At 39.0% G+C, this 20,036-nt stretch overlaps 1 protein-coding gene across 2 annotated transcripts in view; it reads left to right on the forward strand.

The window, feature by feature from the left end:
- Positions 1-20,036, forward strand: part of npr2 (natriuretic peptide receptor 2) — a 68,501-nt gene that overhangs the window by 35,339 nt on the left and 13,126 nt on the right. Inside the window, exons 9-15 of one of the 2 annotated variants that reach the window (XM_064307804.1) lie at positions 5,772-5,846; positions 7,933-8,010; positions 12,369-12,473; positions 15,354-15,425; positions 16,875-17,034; positions 17,616-17,771; positions 18,931-19,099. In XM_064307804.1, the coding sequence (XP_064163874.1) occupies positions 5,772-5,846; positions 7,933-8,010; positions 12,369-12,473; positions 15,354-15,425; positions 16,875-17,034; positions 17,616-17,771; positions 18,931-19,099 (815 nt within the window). The remainder of the gene's footprint in view (positions 1-5,771; positions 5,847-7,932; positions 8,011-12,368; positions 12,474-15,353; positions 15,426-16,874; positions 17,035-17,615; positions 17,772-18,930; positions 19,100-20,036) is intronic. The other variant, XM_064307806.1, reaches the window with a different exon arrangement.

The raw sequence follows: 20,036 nt of genomic DNA on the forward strand, positions 1-20,036 counted from the left end.
TGTTTCTGCCATGGCTCAGTATTGAAAACATTTCTCTGTTTTGTAGTTACACTGTTTTCTTCTGTATTATGTACAGGTATCTCTGTCTGCATATGTGAATACGCAGACTGTATGTATATATACATTTACATTGTACGTACTAAAGCACACACACACGCGCGCGCGCACACAGTATATATTGTTTAACTTCATGCAATTTTTATGTCCTTGGTACAGAGCTGTTTTGTCAAAATTCAGCGTTAGTTTAGACATTCTTGAGAGTCTTCCAGCTGGTTAATTTTAAGGTGGTTGGGTCTTCATTTGGTTTGTGGCATGAGACACATTCTTTGCTTGATTGTTAAAATAAGCACTGGTCTGGCTCCGGAGCCTCTATATAACTTTACCTTTCACTGCCCATCTGCTTGATGTCACATAATACCTCAGCACATTCTCCAATCATTATGTTCTGCTCATTCCAGTCCGAGGACACATGGTTCTAGCTAATGCCTATCCGTTAGGTTTCAGTAACTCATAGACACCCACATGCACACACCCACGCACACACACACACACCCTCTTTATTAAGGACTTTCAGTTTTCTTGGCATATTAACGTGGAAAAATGTTGATCTTTCCAGACAACATGCCAATATTTACATTCTTTACAATTATGCGCTGTGCTGACACTGAATTATGATAATTTCCCCTGCATTCGTTCTGTCCAAAATGTTCCAGTGTACCCATTTATTGGCATCCCTCTCTCCTTTTCGCTCATGCAGTATGCAGTATGAGCGCACACATATTTCTAACTTTTGAGGACTTTCTAGAAGCCCTTCTGAGTGAGTTTAGTGGACATTTAAAACAGAAATCCATGCTATATTCATTCTAGTTACCACAGCACACTCCTTTGTATGTTGATGTGCCCCTCCAAACTTCCTTTCCGTTCTTCTCTTTTTTCTCTTTTGAAGTAAGTTGTCAGACTAGATTTCTACAGGCAGAATATTTCCGCCCTCAAAGCCAGTGGGGAGAAATAAATCACCTGTTATAGGGGAGAGTCAAGCAGGGTGTGTTCTTAATTTATTTTCCCAAAGACCTTTCTCACATCATCTCAGCCGATTTTGTGTGATTTATAAATTATTAACATGCCATTACATTGCTGAAGACTCTTTTTGACCATTGTTTTGAAATTACCTTGATGACTTATTGCTCTCAAGCGTTTCATAAACATGCCTGGGATGAGAATTTTCACCTTTTAGCAAAGTATCATTTGACTGACAACGAGTAATGTAATGTATATTGTGTAGAAGATATACCATACCATACTATAGATTTTCCCATTAAAATGGCTTTTAACTTGCTTGATTTTGCTGTAACACCATTATCTGTAATTACACATATTTATATTTGTAAATATTTATAAACACAATAAACAAATCATTCATTAGATGTGCGTGAAGCATTCTGTACTCCTTTGTAAAAGCATATATAACTAATATTTCACATCCTTTGTATCAGACTCGTCTGACCTAGATTCTTGCATGCATAAAACCTTTCCAGAAACTTAAGGAAGTGGCTTGACAGAGAATCAAACTCATTCACACCACAGGACGATTTGTTTCGCTTCACTCTCTGGTTGGTATTCATTCCATTGGGTACTGATGTGCTCTGCCTTTAAAATACATCAGCGCTGAAAGGTGTGGTTTAGAATATGGTAGGGAGTGGGCATAATCATATAACTGAATTAAATGTTTAATATACAAAAGATGAATATGATAGAGTTTAACAACTTATATTTTTATACTTTCATTTCACTTATTATACAAGAACACGGCCAAGGCCTCAAAGTACTAGAATGTCAGAGGAGAGGACGGGCAAAAGTTCACATATTATCATTATACAGCTTGTTTGATTTCACACAATCTAAATCATGTATTTGGAGTTGGAGTCTTGGAGATAAACAATGAAATTAATCAGAGGTCCCCAGCAGTCATTATGAGCCGTTTGCTCGCTGGTTAATAGCTGGCCTCGGAGACGCTGAAACAACAGAGCATCTTTGTTGTGACCTGTTATATATCATCTCTCAGGTACTTTATATCAATCTTCTTGGCATGAATAGGGGGGCTTTTTTGATAATCGTGGTAATGGATCAATTTATAATGGTGGCAGTGTAGTATAATGGGTAAGGAACTGGTCTTGTGAACCTCACAGGTTCGATTCCCGGGCGGGACACTGCTGTTGTACCCTTGAGCAAGGTACTTAACCTGCTTTACTTCAGTATATGTCCAGCTCTATAAATGCATGCAGTGTAAATGCCATGTAAAAGTTGTGTGGGTCGCTCTAGATAAGAGCGTCTGCTGAATGCCTGTAATGTAATGTAACAATGTGACTTTCATCAAAGGGGCTGTAAAAGAGCTGTTCGTTCTCTAATGGTGATCCTCTCAGTCGTCCCCAATGTGTTTTACCCCCTTTAGTGCTGCAGAATTTCCAGTAGTGTGGTGCTGCTTTTTCGAAGGATTAATGAGCTGCAGACTCAGTGGCGCAATGGGGGTTCGATAGCTAAGTTTTCTCCAAATAGTACTTTATGCCGAAGACCCTCCTCCGTAATCACGCTAGATAAACCACCTATAATTATGTTAGGTCCAATTTAACATGCCTCGCCTGTGCTGTGTTCAGGGGAGTAGATGTTGTTCACGTGGGTCCACCCTAGTGTGGAGATCAGGGCATTACTTCAAGGCTAACTGGCTCAATCTTTAATGCCGTTTTTGAGTTATTGTCAAATCCATGGATTTTTCAGAATTCATCCATTCCTCTGAGCAAAAGTCCTTTATTGGGATATGTATAGTAGGATAAGTAGTTTGTGGTTGATTTAGATCAATGTTTTGTTGAAATATCCAAGCTCTTTTCATCTTTAAATTCTTCACTGACTGTGGAATATTAGTTTAAAGGTCCCATTTGCACGTGGCATTAAATTCCAACCGTTATCAGATCTGTAGCTACAGCTGATGAGGCCCTATGCTGAAGGACAGATGTAAATGCACAATAGACACATTTAAATTGATCATGATCAGATCAACAAAACCACATCCAGACGGGGATGAGGACGCATTGTGTGCATGTTTCTGCATGGTGTCCATGCATGCAGCTGTAGAAACAGGTTAATTCAGTCCTGCCTTTGAGCACTGGCATCATCTTGCAAGGCCATTCTTCTTCTCTACCCACCCTAATTAGCACACACAACTTTATTTTAAATTTTTAGAAAAAATAGTAAGATATTCATTCTTTTTATTGTGTTTGGATATTGTCAGAATATTTTGTGCATTATAAATAACTAACACATCAAAAGAAAAGGTTCCTACCAGTGTTAATGGTCCATGACAGCCTGTAGCACAACCGACTGACAATCTTTCATGTTAAAGTAATTGGTTGGGTTGTCCTCTGGGGTAATGATGGGGATATGGGACCCCCTGTGCACAATTGTGTCTGCTCTCAAAGCCAGACACAATTTCCCAGAGCTGCTTTCCCATTGGAAGCTCTGTGTACTCGTTAAATACTGACTTACTGCTTTCAACTCATGTACGAATATACATTTAAAAACACTGATGCTTTTCTTACAGAAAGAAATGTGCAATTTTTCTGTAGCCAGCTCCAGTGGCTAGCCACCACAAGGCCACAGCAACATGCTGTTTGACTGGGACAGGAGAATGCAGATTGGAATGCACGCTGCCTCATGCGGAGTATTCCTGCCATTCCTGGGTCCTTTCGCACACCCACAGCCTTCTTTGCACCGCTGTAACCTACTCTGCCACCGCTATGTCTCTGTGAAATTGGCGTTGCAAATCTGATCACGTTGCGGACAACGAGAACGCATGTGGGCCACATTTTAATGCCAGGTGTAAACACCTGGAGAACAGATTACAATCTGATCACGGCTGTTTGGATATGGTCGTCTGTTTTAATGCCGGGTGTAAATGAGGCCTAGGATTTGTTGGTATTAAGTTGAATCCATTCTTCCTTCCACCTGTGCAATATTTAATGTACTGGCTGCTCACACAACCCAAAAGCATAATAGATCCACCCCCATGCTTAATGGGTGCCAAGGTGTTCTTTTCTTCAAATTGTTTCCCTGTTTTTCTCCAAATGTAACATTGATGGTTGTGGCGAAGGAGTTCAATTTTGTTTCATCAGTCCACAGCACTTTGTTGCAAAAGGCCTCTGTCATATCTGAGTGTGTTGCATACGTCAGACATTGACTTTTGTGATGAGATTTCAGGAAAGATTTTTTTCTGACAACTCTTCCATACAGGTCATTCTTTGTAAGCAATGCTGCACAGTGGACTGATGAACCCCTACTGTGGTGTCAGCTAAATCTTTCTGAAGGTCCCTTACAGCGATATGTGGGTTTTCCTTTGCATACCTGACCAGTGTAAAAGCTGTTCTATTAGAGATTTATCTTTTTATTCCAGACCTTGCCTTGACTTCAATACTTTCCCTTAACTGTCATTTCTTAAAGATGTTTCTGACAGTGGAAATTTCAACCTGGAAGCATTTAGCTTCTTATAGCCTTCCCCTGCTTTGTTTTCTTTACCACAGTCAACTGCTTAGAGGAGCCCTTGGTTGTTGAGAGTAAGCAGAACACCATGAGATGTTAGAAGGGTTAGAGATTAAGCTATGCAATTGTCTTGATCTGGCTTATTTAAAGGCCTGACAAGTCAATAAAGTTTTGAAACCTTAAAAAAATATTAATGGATCAACTGGAAGGGTGGCTAAACTTTTGCATGCCACGTTTACAGTTTTATTTTTTCAGACTGTTGAATTAAAAGTAATTGTGCATTAAAATTAGCAAAAATTTGTCAAGTGTATACCCTACAGAAGTTGTATTAAAGTCTAACAGATTTCTGACATTTTACAGGTGCAGGACTAATCATTTGTATGGGGTTTATTTGTGCCTAATGTAAGCTTCTGATCATTTCCCCGCTAATAACACTTCAAATGTTATTTACATTAACATTTGATTGCTCTTATGGAAATATAAGATAGGGTGAACACCAAAATCTTTCTGACTTGTTGCTTTTATTGTTAACTCATAAGAACATGTTTGTGAAAAAGAGAATTTGCCAAGAACATTTTCAGAGTTTCCTCAGAGAATGGTTGCCTGAGGTAAGAAAAATATCGACATAGCTAAAAACAATGTTTTTTTTTTTGTTTTTTTAATAGAACCACTCCCGTATGGCAGTGCTTTCTGTAGTCCTAATGATTTTTGTTCAGAATCCAGCATTATTCCCTGTTCTTCTTGAAAACTATTGCATTGTCAGAGTAAAGCTACTGGATGCATTGTCTTGCATGTGTTCTGATGGAGATAATGGCCGCTTCACATATGCACATATAAACATAAGTGAGTAGTCAGAGCTTTAACTCATATTAGCTCCATTTTTGCCCCAAAAACCTATCAATATATATATAGTTTTTGTTTTTTGCTGAATAATGCCAGTGTCTATGAAAGTCATTCTTACCTAACATTAAATAAACTCAGGCAAGCCTGTGCCACAGTCCATAGTGCAGCTGAATCAAACGTCTAACTGCTAAGGTGTGTAGCCCTCTCTGCAGTCAGAAAATATGTTAGGAGGGTGGACTGTCTGCTTTCCTTAAAAAAAAAAACTGCATGGATTACGCTCTGTAGTGAGAAGTTATTTTTATTAATTTCCATATGTAACTATTTGTTCTGTTTCAAGTTTGCTTTAGTAAATCTATCTGTGGACTTTCTCGCTTGTCTCTTTTCTCTGTGGCTTGTTTCAGAGAGGCTCCAGCTATGGCTCCCTGATAACAGCACATGGAAAGTATCAGTTATTTGCAAAAACAGGCTATTTCAAGGTAAGGTTGCATTCTGACATTTTCAACTTTTCCCTCGCTCCCATCCACCCACACGCACGCATACACACAGGCAGAGCGGAGAGCGAGTGGGTGTTGTGGACCGTTTGAATGTGAGCCTCCTGATCTACAAAGTGGTGAATATAATCGCACTGCAATGCGCACACCAGTCGTTCCAGCGTTTAAACAAAAAAAAAAAATGATATTGGGAGAGAAATACTGTAGCTGACCACAGATAGCAAAATGGAGGATTGACTCATCAATGCTTTGGGTTCCATTTACACTAATTCACTGATACTGAGAGGCATTGAATGCATTCAGAACATTATGTTAGATGCCTCCTACTGTTCAAATCAAATATCCTCCGTCACATGCACTGTGAGGAATGTGAAAGAACTGCTCGATTTGACAGAAGATTTGAATGATTATCTCAGCCCATCATAGACAGACAGACAGGGGGATAGATTACAGATATTTTTTGGCTATAGTGAAATGATATTTGCTTTGCATCATGGATATAAGGAAATGTGTTTCCCCATAGGGCACATTAGCATCTGACAAGATTACAATATACATTCCAGCATTAATGCCTACCTTTGACTTTTAAAAAGATGAATCACTTTGACATGGTTGTTCTGGTTATGTGCCATCTTCTGTAGTGCTTTAGTAAATATTTCTAAATTTGGGGATTAGTCTCTCGCAGGCTATTACCAGATTCCTTTCCCTGTAACATCCTGGCAGGGAGTAACCCAAACCAATTCTTTACAGTAAACCCTTTCATTAGTCCGTGCTTTTTTGTTTTAACATGGAGGTGCTATGTTCTTTTATTTGAAGCAGGCTGTGGGCAGGCTCTTATATCTGCGGCACCCAAATTGTCTACCTGCATTTTCACACACCCCCCCCAAAATACCAATCTTGACAATGCCCGTGTACAGTTTGCTGCATACAAGAGAGCTAATAGTATTAGTAGAATAATTTGCTTGTGGAATCATCTAATATTGTGGAGGAAGTACACTGGTTATTTTATTTGCTCCTTAAGTTTCTTTATTTCCTCTCCAGTTATAACAATAATCATATTTTTCTGGTGTGTTATGTTCTTTTAATAGTTTGTAATGCATTCAGCTGCAAGGCTATAATTCACCCATCACAGCCCAAATGAGGGCTTTTATCATTTGAAACCTGCCCACATAAGAGCATTCGGTGCACTCCATTTTGCAATTACTGAGTAGTTCTCAACAGGTAAATACCTTCTACCTTCTTGAAACTATTTTACTACTCTCTAAATCCCTAATGCATATGAGTGCTTATTTTTCGCATTTGTCAGTTTTTGACGCGCTGTCGCCGACCCCAGTGTCAAGCAAAGCCTCCTTAGCAACAACTTTATTGTTTCTTTTTTTGCAATTGAGTGCACTGAAAAATGATCCACCATTACTTTGAAAAATGTGACAGTTGAAAACTATTTTGTGTGCTGATGACATGGGCATTGGCTGCACTGCAGGTGCTTAAACTCAGAGCGAAATGTCAAGGCACATATTCTGCCATGGCTCCCAAGATGAGGCACTTTGTGTAGTGTCACAATTCAGTGTAGCTAAACACACCTTAATTTATATCCAGATTTGCAAGAGCTGTGCTTGTTTTAATTATATTTAATTATATTCCAATGCCATTGTTACTAAAAAAAAATTGCAGAAGTTATGGCTGCATTCTGTCTTGCAAATAGCAGTTGAACTCATGAGGAGACACAGCAAATAATGACTATTTCCAACATCCCCACGTTTAAACACTGCAAAGTTCCTAGTGTTAAATCAGTTCTTACAATGGGTATATGGGCCCAGTGAGGAAGAATATTTACTCTAGCATAGTTGATTTTACACTGAACATTCATGAGTCTGCTCAAAAGCCTGAAGGTAGTTCATCAACCGTTGACTCCATCACGCTTGGAAGAGCTAAAGGTGTAAAAGGCCTCCCCTTGGAGGACGGTTCTCACGATGACCACACATTCCCCTGTGGTCTCTACATGTCACGTCATATCACAGTGCCTCAGTCAAACCAGACGTGTCCTTAACTAACACCTGACCTTTCCAAACAGGGCAATTTGGTGGCGATCAAGCATGTGACCAAGAAGAGGATTGAGCTGACAAGACAAGTGCTGTTTGAACTGAAACATGTGAGTTGGAAACTGACACTGAACTTTCGAAGTGCCTTTGTGTGTGTGTGTGTGCCTGCGTGCATGCGTGCATGCGCGTGTGAATGCGTGATTGCCTCTGCGTGCTTGTGCCTGTATGTTAGCATCGGTGTATTGATGAGGACCTTGGCTGGTGTTAGGTCACTGGCTTGGGATCCAGCATGTGACAGAAATATATCTGTGCTAATTTCAAAAGTGATGGGAGTATATTTTGCACTATAGGGCTGCTTTGTGCTGACTGTACATAAGCTACACAAGCATGGACCTGGATTAAACGAATTTGAATTACAAATGAATTTTTCTTCATTTTCATCTTTACCAACATAGTTTGGTGAGTTCAGCATCATAAAAATGATCTTGCCTAAAAAACATTTGCATTTATATTGTTGTAAAAGTTAAAGACAAATGTTCATTGAATCAAAGCCATAAGAGAAGCCAAACACAACTGAATGTAAGTCAAACATAGTTCAGCAAAGCCTCACCTTGAACCCAGCTGTTTATACAGTTGTACACAGTTAAGTTGGATATGACTCTTGGATTGGCATTGTGGAAGAATGTATATGTTAAAGGGGCCATTTCTAAGCAATCACATGTGGGTGTTTGTTTGTCAGCAGCTAGATGAAGTTGTTTTTTTCCCAGAGCGGAGTCAGTGGCGAACAGAAGAATGTGTATGTGACTGAATCAATCTAGGATGTGATAAGTATATAGGCTGATGTAAGCATTCATATGATCACAGAGTATGTAACTAGAAAGGTTGTTTTTCTTCAGAGAAGCACTAAACTGATGTATTGCCTCTAGCTTTCCATGCTGCATGTAAAAAGTGTGCCTTGACCCATGCGCAGAGTGTTTTATTTCCATGGCGAAATATACACTTAAGCCTCCGCCCACAAAGGCTTGAGAAACCCAGGCTGCCCTTTGTCCGAAACTGTCAGCTTCTGTCAAGTTCATAATCAGATCTGGTGGACGCACCAGAGAGAGACACCTGTCATCGCGCTTTCGTCTCGACCTTAGGGCTTCTGTTTGATCCGACTGGTCCCCTGCGGTGTGGTTTGCACAGCCGCTGCGTGCCCTTCGAACCAGGCAGGCCGGCCCATGAGAGGAGTGTGGGTTTGGATGCCTGGGTGCGCATCAGAGAGACGCTAGCTTGAGCTAGCAGCTCCTCTAAAGCCCAGAGGGCCTGATAGACTGTCAGGCCGGGGCTTGTGAAAGAACAAACCAGATGGGGCGATGGGCTTGCCAGGGGATACATAACCTCTCATCTGCCAGTAACTCCATTCCTGACTCTCGGCAGGCTAATCTGCAGGGTAGGGGCTGGGGAAGGATTATTTCTGTCCCGCCAATACCTCTTCATAGAGAGAACATGAGAATAGACTTCCACCCCACCCATTCACACATGTAAATCCTCTTCAAGAAAGATGCAGCATTTGTTGAATACATATATTTGTGACTCACTTACGCTGAATGGGCCTAATTCATGAAACGTGTACGATTACATTTGATTGTAAACTGTGTGTAAGAACATTTCCGAGTACATTTTGCCATTCATTATTTTTTTGTTCATTATTATCTGTATTTGTTCATGGCTGTTTCCTTATGCTAATCACATGAACAGGACTGCGCATAAAATTTACAAACAGTCAGCATTCGTCATCTCATACATCTGGGATATGCACAAAACAAGGGTCTGCACATGTGTCATGAATCCCATATTGGTTTTTTGTAGGAACATTTTTTAAGAACAAAAGTACAAATAATTTAATGGAAGTTTTATGAATGAGGCCTATTATTTCTATGGAGTAATTATAGCTCATTGTAGTCATGAGCATTTAACATTTTTCTTTTATGTATACAATGACAAGGAACTTGAATTTCCATTTCTTAGATTTCAGTGACTAGAATTAGAATCTTTTTATTTTCTCTGATTAGTCTGGGAGCAGTCTCCCTGTTCTACAGGGAACTTTGTATTAAAAGCTCTGACTGAGGGAGTATTTCTTGTGCTTACCGTTTCCTCACACATGTGACTGTATATGTAAAAGTAGTGATTTAATGGTATTTGCTATTCAGTACTCCCCCAATGGGGACGGCTGTGCTTGTTTATTACTGAAAACCTTTAAAATTACCGCATAGAATTGGAGGAATTCAGGCCCATGAACATGGAACTACATCCATGTAACAAATCATTGTAAACTTCCAGATGTCTACCATGATTGCATCTCCATCAGCTTATTTAAATAGGTCTTAATAGTCCTCCAGTCTACCTTAAAAAGAGGGCACTATATAACAACAGGAATTCATTCATGAATCATTCATTCCATGAACATGTAAGTAAATAAGGAATGCATTTTAACCTTGCACACTAACTGCTATTATGGGTTCTCCATCAGCATTATGAAATGGGTCTTCAATGACCCTTCAGTCCATCTTAAAATAATGACCTAGATTCAGTCATTGGCTGAACTTCACTTTGACTCACAAACAAATACAAATGCGTTTTTGTCACACAGTTGCATAACTATGTTTGTAAAAGGGGAATAAAGTAGAAGTTAAGGTCAAATGTTGATTGAATCCAGGCTGATATATCCATGTAAATCTGTAAAGTGTGGCTGCAGATTTATTTATTTTTTCGAATCACCACTAATATTCAGTGCCAAAACAATACAGATTGGTCAGAACTGGAATCTGTGGCTCACATTCTGAACATATCAATGAAAAAGAAAGGGTACTTTTTGATTGACAGCACAAAGACATTAAAATGTATCAGGCTTTATGGTCATTAACAGATCATTAGCTGGAATCCCTGCACCTGATAATGCACAGTGAGACATATATTGAAAAAAGTTTCGTTTGTTAATTATAGGTAAATGGTGCAAAAGCAATGCAATATATTGACATTACTAATATTATGAAAAATTTCCGTGTCTGGGTTGCAGCATGTTGCATGCTTAAAATGTAATAAGCTCTCCTAAGTATTTCCAAGATTTCAGAAGTTTTTATCGAGTGCTTTGCAGTCCTTACTGTCCCTCGAAATTGACTATTCATGAGCGAACAAGCCTGGAATGCATTATCATTCCAAAGGACTGACTATTACAGTGATTCTACATATCCATAGTCATTTGAATCAGAACCGAACAAGTAAGAGTCTCCCTCCCATTGAATATTAATGGGCCTCTGCCTACTTTCTGAGTTTATTGGTGTGGGGACGTTGCTGAAATGCCAAGCCCCGAGAGTCAAATATATCATTAGTGGATAATGTATCCCTGACTGCCTTATCCAAAATGGCATCCTGAATGCACATACACTAGCTAGACACTTGACATTTACGAATTATTTTCAGAATTTAATCAACATTCTGATTTCAGTTGTCTGTGACTGGTAAGTGTTCACAGCACAGCACTCTTTTACCTCACTCTCACTAAATTACCCTGGCGAGATAATCTCACATTGTTACCAACAGAAGAGTGTTTTTCCCCCCCTCTCTCTCTCTCGACCACCTTGCCTTCCAGCACAATGCACACTCCATATCTCTATTTTTGTCTATTTAGAAGAAGAATGTGTACTCATAACTCTGACTCACACACAACTCTTCCCATGTTCAATTTATTCACACCTCCCCACAATGTGTCAGCAGGCCTCTAGCCATCCTCTAATGTCAATGCATTCCAGAGCTTTTAAAATACAAAATCCTGCTCGCTGCGGACGGACAGCGGGAGACTACGCCCATATAGTGGCACATCTGACAGATTCTCACCCATCTGGCCAGTCCACTCTCAATGCTAACAAGTCAAGTGTCAGAATGAATCTCATTATGTTGCAATGTAGTAGTCCCTCAGTGACAGTTTTGCTGTTAAAGGTATAGCATACCCTTGACTTACTTTTCCTTTATGGTTGATTCTCTGCAATGTTCGTTTATAGAGGAAGTCTCTTTATTTATTTAAATGAAAGGTCATTCTAGTTGATATCAGTGTCTAGTTATCCATAACTGGAGGTTTCTTTAAATTATCAGGGAATTGTTTTTCAGTAGCAATGTATCAATGCATAATTAGTTATTGTTTTCTGTCTGCATGTAGTGCATATTCTACAGTGACTGTACATTTGTTTTGTATTTCAGAATTATATTTAAGACTCAACTTATTAAAACATCTGTGCAAACAATGGCTGAATTCTTGAAGAAAAAAATATACATTTTTAATTATATGTCAATATAAAAATTGTGTGGTTGAAGTTTTAATTGAAGTTGTGTAATATAGTGCACGGCATTTAAAGCACAGCTTTTGCTCCCTGTCTTACTTGCTTACTGTGGTTTTAAATTTGTTTCTGGTTTGTTATTTATGTGTTTACAGATGAGAGATGTTCAGTTCAACCACTTAACCAGGTTCATAGGTGCCTGCATTGACCCTCCAAACATCTGCATCGTGACAGAGTACTGCCCAAGAGGGAGCCTGCAGGTAGGGTTACTCATCCAAAAACAATGCTTCATTAGCTATTTTTGTCTCAAATGGGTTCCTTGTATAACAGCATTTTAAATTGGCCTTACTCATATGAAATGCGCTACTTTGGTTCTGCTGAGAACTGTTCCAAGAAATAAAGGTATTCCAAGAAATAAAGGTATTCAACGCTCAGAAATAATGCCTTGATATGACATGAGAGCTGATTTAAATGCAGATCTTATTGTGCTAATTAGGTAATCAGGCTTTTCTCCTCATTCCATGCCTTGGGGTGGGCATGTATTGTTTTTAAAAAAATGGTATTTGTAGTGTTCTTAGGAATATTGAAAATATGTGTACAGGTTTTGTCATATGGTAATGTAGAAGTATATGTCATATGTCAAGACATTCATGACTAAATTGCTTATAGTCATATCTCTATACGTTTTCATAATAGGCAGATCATTATCTAATAAATGTATCCAAATTGTCTTCATGTTCAAGACATGTGAGAAACATTTAAAGCCATATTTACTAAGAAAATTACCGTCACTGCTGCAAAATTTCGCATTGCCGCACGTTTCCAATTCTCTTTTCAAACGTAGGAGAGAGTTTCCATAAATGTAATGCTTGAAAAACATAACGGTCAATAACTCAATGTACAAAGTGGCTACAGTAGCCATTTTAGGTTTGTACATGTGCAGTTCAGTCCACCACCACCTCCCAAAGGAACAGAGCAGTGTGATGTCTGTTGCGGGAAATACACTACATGGCCAAAAGTATGTGGATACCTGCCATCCAACATCTCATCCAAAATAAGGGCACTAATATGGAGCAGGTCCACCTTTTGCTGCTATAGCAACCTCCACTTTTCTGGGCAGGCTTTATACTAGATGTTGGAGCATTGCTGCAGGGATTTGCTTCCATTCAGCAAGAAGCAGATTAGTGAGGTTGGGCACTGTTAGGCCTGGCTTGAAGTTGCTGTTGCGCCAATGCCTTTTTTCGTGAATAATCTGTGGATGTGGCTGGTCTCACATTACCATTGGAAATGTGTTTCCATGATTAACATTAGTATGTGCAGAAAAGACTTGGGAATTTAAATTTATTGTTACAATTATTCCGCACCTCTTATACAATCATACTGACTCGGTGGTATGAATGTAACATCGGACTGTGTGTACCTTGCTTTTAATTGCATCCAACTCAATTAAGTTATGAATGTAATTGAAATGACAACAAATCTGCCTGAACTAAAATTTCACAGTGCTAGGCTAAATGTGTTCTGAACGAATCCAAAAACTGTTACATTTATGGCCACTCTCACCTACCCTAACACGCTGACAATGTCTCCTCTTAAGAATGGCTGTGCTGAGCTGTAGTAGGTCATATGAATACATTTCCATTCTCTCCTCCCATATTTTCACGGTCTCACATCTGCAAGCCCTGAAATACATATGCATTAACCAAAACACAAGACGCAAATTTTAGGGATGCCGCTTTTCTCTGGTTTTACTGGCGCGGCACCTTAGTAAATATGGAAAAATGCTATTTGTCTCCTTTGCCTCTATAAAAGCCTCACAATTCCTAGTAAATATGGCCCTTTGAGTTTTAGAATTTTGACAGCAGATTACTCTTTGATGCACTTTTTATGACTTGGTTTATGATTTCTTGTACTTGTTTCATGTACAATTCAGGGCTGGTACATTTTTCTCCTTTGCAGCACATCTCAGAATGATTGAAACTGTTTTGTTTAACCAGAACAGAAACATGACCTTTATTACTGGGGCCAAATTCTTCAGACAGTTCTATCTTTTTCCACTGCAGTCTTTCCATAATCCCTCCAAGTCTCACAGTTGATGGAAATGGAGCAGACCCTTTAAACAGCAGTCAAGATAAACAGCTTTTAATGAACTGTTTCTAAAAGCTAATAACAGGTTACCAGATGTGCTGGGGGCAGCCATGTGTCACATGATATTAAAACAAACTAGCAACTGTATATGTCATATGGAGCATATCTATAATAGTTTTGCAACATTTTGCTGATATTGCTGTTTTTGTCTGTATTGGTATTTTTGACACCTCTCCCTTCCCCCCTCTGCCTGCATTGCTGACTGCACTCTTTGGAAACTTTTTCCTGAAATGTGAATCATTTTTAGCAACATTTTTAGCAACTTTATGCACATTGATATATTCTATATGGTCTGTTCCACCAAATTACCTGAATGAAGTATAACAATTAGAGTTTTTGAAAATGTATTATTCATATTGGATGGGGAAGTAGTGCTGGGGAAAGATTAAAATTTCCATCGTAAATTGCACATTCAGTGTTGATCGCATTTTCCCTTGGTTTTATACATGCAAAAAGTACAAGAGAAAAAATTTGAGAATGAAGGATGTATTCATTCATTTCCATATTCATTTGTGCAGTAATTTATGTCAGAAGCTCAGCTGCGGGTGAATAGCTGGTCTCTTAGGGATATTTAAGGGAGGTCTGAACTTATCGGTGTTTCGTGGTGTTCAGCAGCTTTGATCTTACCGTTACACCAACAGCAGAGTCCTACTTTGCTTGATGGGTGGCAGGGGCAGTTAATTTGTCCCCTGGCCCTTATTTATTCTCTGAAGAGGACACCATGTTGAGCAGAGTCAGTGGTCAAGGTTGATTTATTTTGTACTTGCGGCAAGTGCAGATATTCATACTTTCCAGAAAAACAAATACTTTCCCAGCAAAACTGCGAACTTTAGCTGGAGTGTGCGGCAATTCAAAAATTAACACATACCTGGATTTAGTCAAATTTGTAGTTAACATAATGAAAAGAAGCTCTTAATGTGTTGCCTGATTGGTAAAGTATGTGTGTGTGTGTGCTTAAAACATGTGAGAACATTGCTTTGGTTTATTTTCAGGATATACTAGAGAATGAAAGCATAAACCTGGACTGGATGTTTCGTTATTCACTCATCAATGATATAGTAAAGGTAAGTGGAGCACACACACTCTTTCACTGCATGCAACCTTACAGTATAATGCAAGGCATTTCAGACAGGAAGCAGCCACTGTCCCCCCCCCCCCCCCGGTTCCTTGAATTTATTTTCAAAAAAATTCCCTTCTAGGTCTTTGTATGTGCAAGGCCTCACATTTATTGTGAGATGTGCTAGATGTGTCTCTTTATCTTATGTCTAGCAGTGTTCAAGCTTCACAAATACTGTGTCTTTTGGCTTCTATGAACGCTTAAACCATACCTTTTTTTGTTCAGCGTGTATAAGTTACAGGCACGTTTTAGAAACACATTATACAACAGGTTAATACCTAGAAACCATAATTTGACCTTGCACATCCTAAACTCCAAAGGTCATGACGCCATTTCCTGTGCAATTCCTGCGTATGTTCAGGTGCTTCTGGTCCTCGGCTTCTCGGCGACTGGCACAGGACAGGGAAAATGTATCGCAGCCACCTTCCAGAGTAAATCCAGACGGCAACGTCTCTCCTGTAATTCGGCCAATGCGTTCATCCAGCGTAGACAAGCGGGCCAGACTCTGACCTCCCCATGGTGGCTGATGTGCTTCGTTTCTGGGCTGGGATTTTCTTCTTTGCTTCCAGTTTCACGTCAGACCATTTTAGTTTTACCTGTCGCATAGTACGCAGAACTTGAGGTACAATTTACAACAGCATATATCTTGCCAGGCTTTAGTCTTTCCCGGCCCTGGCTCTCCACTGCTTACACGACTGAATGAAATATGTTTTTTGGCTTTTACTTCCATTAATCAGTTTTTTTTTTTTTTTTGCTTTGTCACGGCCATCTCTTAAATTGACTGCAATGGAATTCCAAGTTCCTTATATGGTATTTTAGGGGTGTCAGTTCATGCTAATCACAAGTTCAGTGATTCAGTGAAGCTAATCGCTTTTCATGATTGATTTATATTTGTCAACATGCACACGTGGATACAAAAAAACTGTCTATGCATATTTGATAAATCCAGCAGAATGTATTAGTTCATTTCTTATTATGCGTAAATGTACAGCCGGTTTTATAAAAATATTGATAAACGAGGCCCATTATTTTCTCACATAATTGACTGAAATATTATAATCATTGGGGCAAAATGATCAGTATGAAGACCCAACATCAAACAGCATGCTTGAGGTAAAACCCCAAGAAAAGAATGTGTACTTTTATAAAAATGTTTTGTCATGCAAAGCATAGTGTATCATAGCAAAATTGTACTCCTGATTGAAAAAAGTCTTTGCACAAGAGAACTTTATGTATGTAGTTGTCAGGTAACATCCAAACATTGTCTTCAGAACCTTTAATTGAGGAAATTTCCTATGTAAGAACCACATTTTTAATTCAAATATATGTTCACATTTCTTTAAATATCTATTCATGCCTTCACTGCTCATGGACTATTCTGTGTTTTGTTCTCCAGGGAATGAATTTTCTGCATAACAGCTACATTGGGTCACATGGAAATTTAAAATCATCCAACTGTGTGGTGGATAGCCGGTTTGTACTGAAAATTACAGATTATGGGCTGGCAAGCTTCCGGTCATCATGTGAAAATGAGGACTCTCACGCACTCTATGCAAGTAGGTATTCCATGCATACACACACGCGCGCGTGCGCATGCGCTTACACACTCACGTATACAGTACTGGCACAAATTATGGAGACACTGTGTTGAGAGTAAAAGTTTAGTATTCCTAAAAATTTAATCAGTGCCCTTTCTTCTGGTGTTGTTTCTTGGATCCGTTTTGATCTGTAAAAATGTATTCGAAACAGTTCTTGACCATCTTCTTCACCATGAGTGGTAAAGACATTATGTGACCATCAGTAATTTGAAATGAAGTATACAAGCCAACAAATAAAAACTAGAATGTAAAGGTTATGAATACAGTTTAGTGTGCTTGCTCAGCAGTTGCTTAGCTGTTACCAGATGAAGTATTCATTTTTTTCATGTGACAAATGCTCTAGAAAAAAACTCCATTGTAATTTTGAAGCAACCACCATCATAATGACAAAATGCTGCCGTTTAGCTAGTTGCCATTTAGTTAGCTCCCAATAAATACTGCACTGTATATCATGTACATCCCTGGAGTAGAGGGGGGAAGGATTTCTTATATTTATTTGATCAGCAATTATTATTATTTTTTTTTGCTAATCCTTTTAGAAAAACTGTGGACAGCCCCTGAGCTGTTGATATACGACAGACATCCTCCACAGGGCACACAGAAGGGGGATGTGTACAGTTTTGGCATCATACTCCAGGAGATAGCCCTGAGGAATGGGCCTTTCTACGTGGAAGGCATGGACCTAAGCCCTAAAGGTAGCCACGCAGTACATGGCACGCTTCTGTCTGCTGCACGATTGGTTTTCCTCTCTCTGTTGAACGTTGTTGTGTCTCTTTTCACCACTGACATCAGTAACCTCAGGGGAAAAACAGAAAGGAAAGAAAAATCTGGAATTTGGATATGGTATTTCAGCTTTAAGAATGTTGGTTTCTGTGCTGGCTTCATTATACTGGGTGGAATTTCCTTTTTTTTACCGACACAAATACTCTCTTGTGTACACTTTCGTTGCACTCAAAAAAGGTAAAAAGCCTCTGACCACTTCTGGGTCCTGATTAAATTACTTTAGGATTTTAAAGTTTTTGTGGTATGAATGTCACAGACATGTAAAGCATGAATACCATTTTTCCTCAAAAGACACCTACTGTAGTACTGTGCACTCAACAAATATCAGTACTTTTCCATACATGAATCATTTATCTGTATAACAGTATGTTGACGATAGTTGGCGATAGTAGAGCACATACACTATATGACCGAAAGTATCTGGACACCCCTTGGTCAGGGGCTGTTTTTCATGGTTTGGGAAAGGCCCCTTAGTTCCAGTGAAGCCATGAATGGAAGCAAATTCCTGCAGCAATGCGTCAACATTTAGTATAAAGCCTTCCCAGAAGAGTGGGAGTTTCCATAACAGCAATTCGTGAACCAACTCCAGATTACTGCCCATAATATTGGAGGAAATGTTGGATGTCAGGTGTCCACATACTTTTGGCCATGTGGAAATTATGATCTGAATCATTACCTACATTAATGTAAGCTTATTTTTTAAATAGGCTGCCGACATTTTCTAGCTAGAAGCTAATACAAATCAGTCGTTAAACCAGCTGTAATCATGTTCCCATTATAACATTGTTTTTCTTGCCTTCAAAATCATACGTTTTCCTTTCAGTGACCTTGCTGTCTTTGTCTTGTTGTGTGGAATTTTTTATTTTGTTCTGGTTCTTCTACTTTATATGTATCAGACACATTTGATTTCCCACATTTGTCTAATTGTATTTAGAGTTTCTAATCAATGGAAATCTGACTCACTGAGGTTTCGTACTCTCCTTATTGTGTGTGTGTGTTTCTGTGTGTGTGCGTGCGTGCGTGCGTGCACGTGTGTGAAGGTTTATATTGTTCATTTGTGTTCCATTGCAGAGATTGTGCAGAAGGTGAGGAATGGTCAGAAGCCGTACTTTCGCCCCACCACCGACACCAGCTGCCACAGCGAGGAGCTGTCCATCCTTATGGAGGGCTGCTGGGCTGAGGACCCAGCAGAACGGCCCGATTTCAGCCACATCAAAATCTTCGTCATGAAGCTCAATAAGTGAGTCCTGTCTGCACCTAAATCCTAAATCAGACCCCTCCTCATGTCTCTTCATTGTTGATCATTTCATTTGACAGTGGGGAAAAAATAATTGATATAAGTATACAAATTGTGAAATATCAGTTGGTGATATTCATTTGATGTCCTTATGGTTTTGTTGATGTACTTAGATGGAAAAATGTATATGCACAGCTCTGCTATGTGCTACAGAACATTGAACATGATAACAGCATCTATGTTCTGTACATGTCTAGCTAAAACAATGCTCATACTGGCAACCAGCTCAGTGCAATAGATTTATGAGGTAAAGAGGAAATTCAATATTCACTGTGTATAAAACATTAGGTTTACCATGAACTTCAAATGAAAAAGATATACATATAAATACCAAAGATTTTTTCTATGAGAATCCTTTCATCATAACATTGGAAGTGTGCCATTCGTTGGAGCACTGAAGCAGTAATTGAAACTGTGAAAACATAATGTCCCTATTTTAAAATATGATTTGGTTGTCAAATAAAAATACTGCATTTCCTATTTCATTGCATTTTCTTAATATGTATAGTTTTGTACATGTGCTATTTTAACCATAAAACAACTTGAGTTTCTCATATACAGATAAAAAATTATTATTAAAGCATTATTTATATAACTTGGGAGTATTAATATTTTAGAGGGCTGAGTCACAGCTTTTCACAGGTTTACCTTTATGCTAAGATTTGCCTTGCGAAACGGATGACCTGTAAACAGAATGAAATATTTAAAAAGGATGAGCATGGTAAACAGCATCTGATTCTTTTCACCGTTGATTGATGAGAATCAGTGCTGAGTGCTGCTAAGAAAGAAAATGGCTTGCATTATTTAGATGATAAAAACACTGACTGCATGTGACTCTGTAGAGCACAGCAGTAACACTAGCTCTCCTGCGCTGATTGCG

The sequence above is a fragment of the Anguilla rostrata genome, chromosome 14 (genome assembly GCF_018555375.3).
Source record: "Anguilla rostrata isolate EN2019 chromosome 14, ASM1855537v3, whole genome shotgun sequence".
In the NCBI taxonomy this organism is placed as follows: Eukaryota; Metazoa; Chordata; class Actinopteri; order Anguilliformes; family Anguillidae; genus Anguilla; species Anguilla rostrata.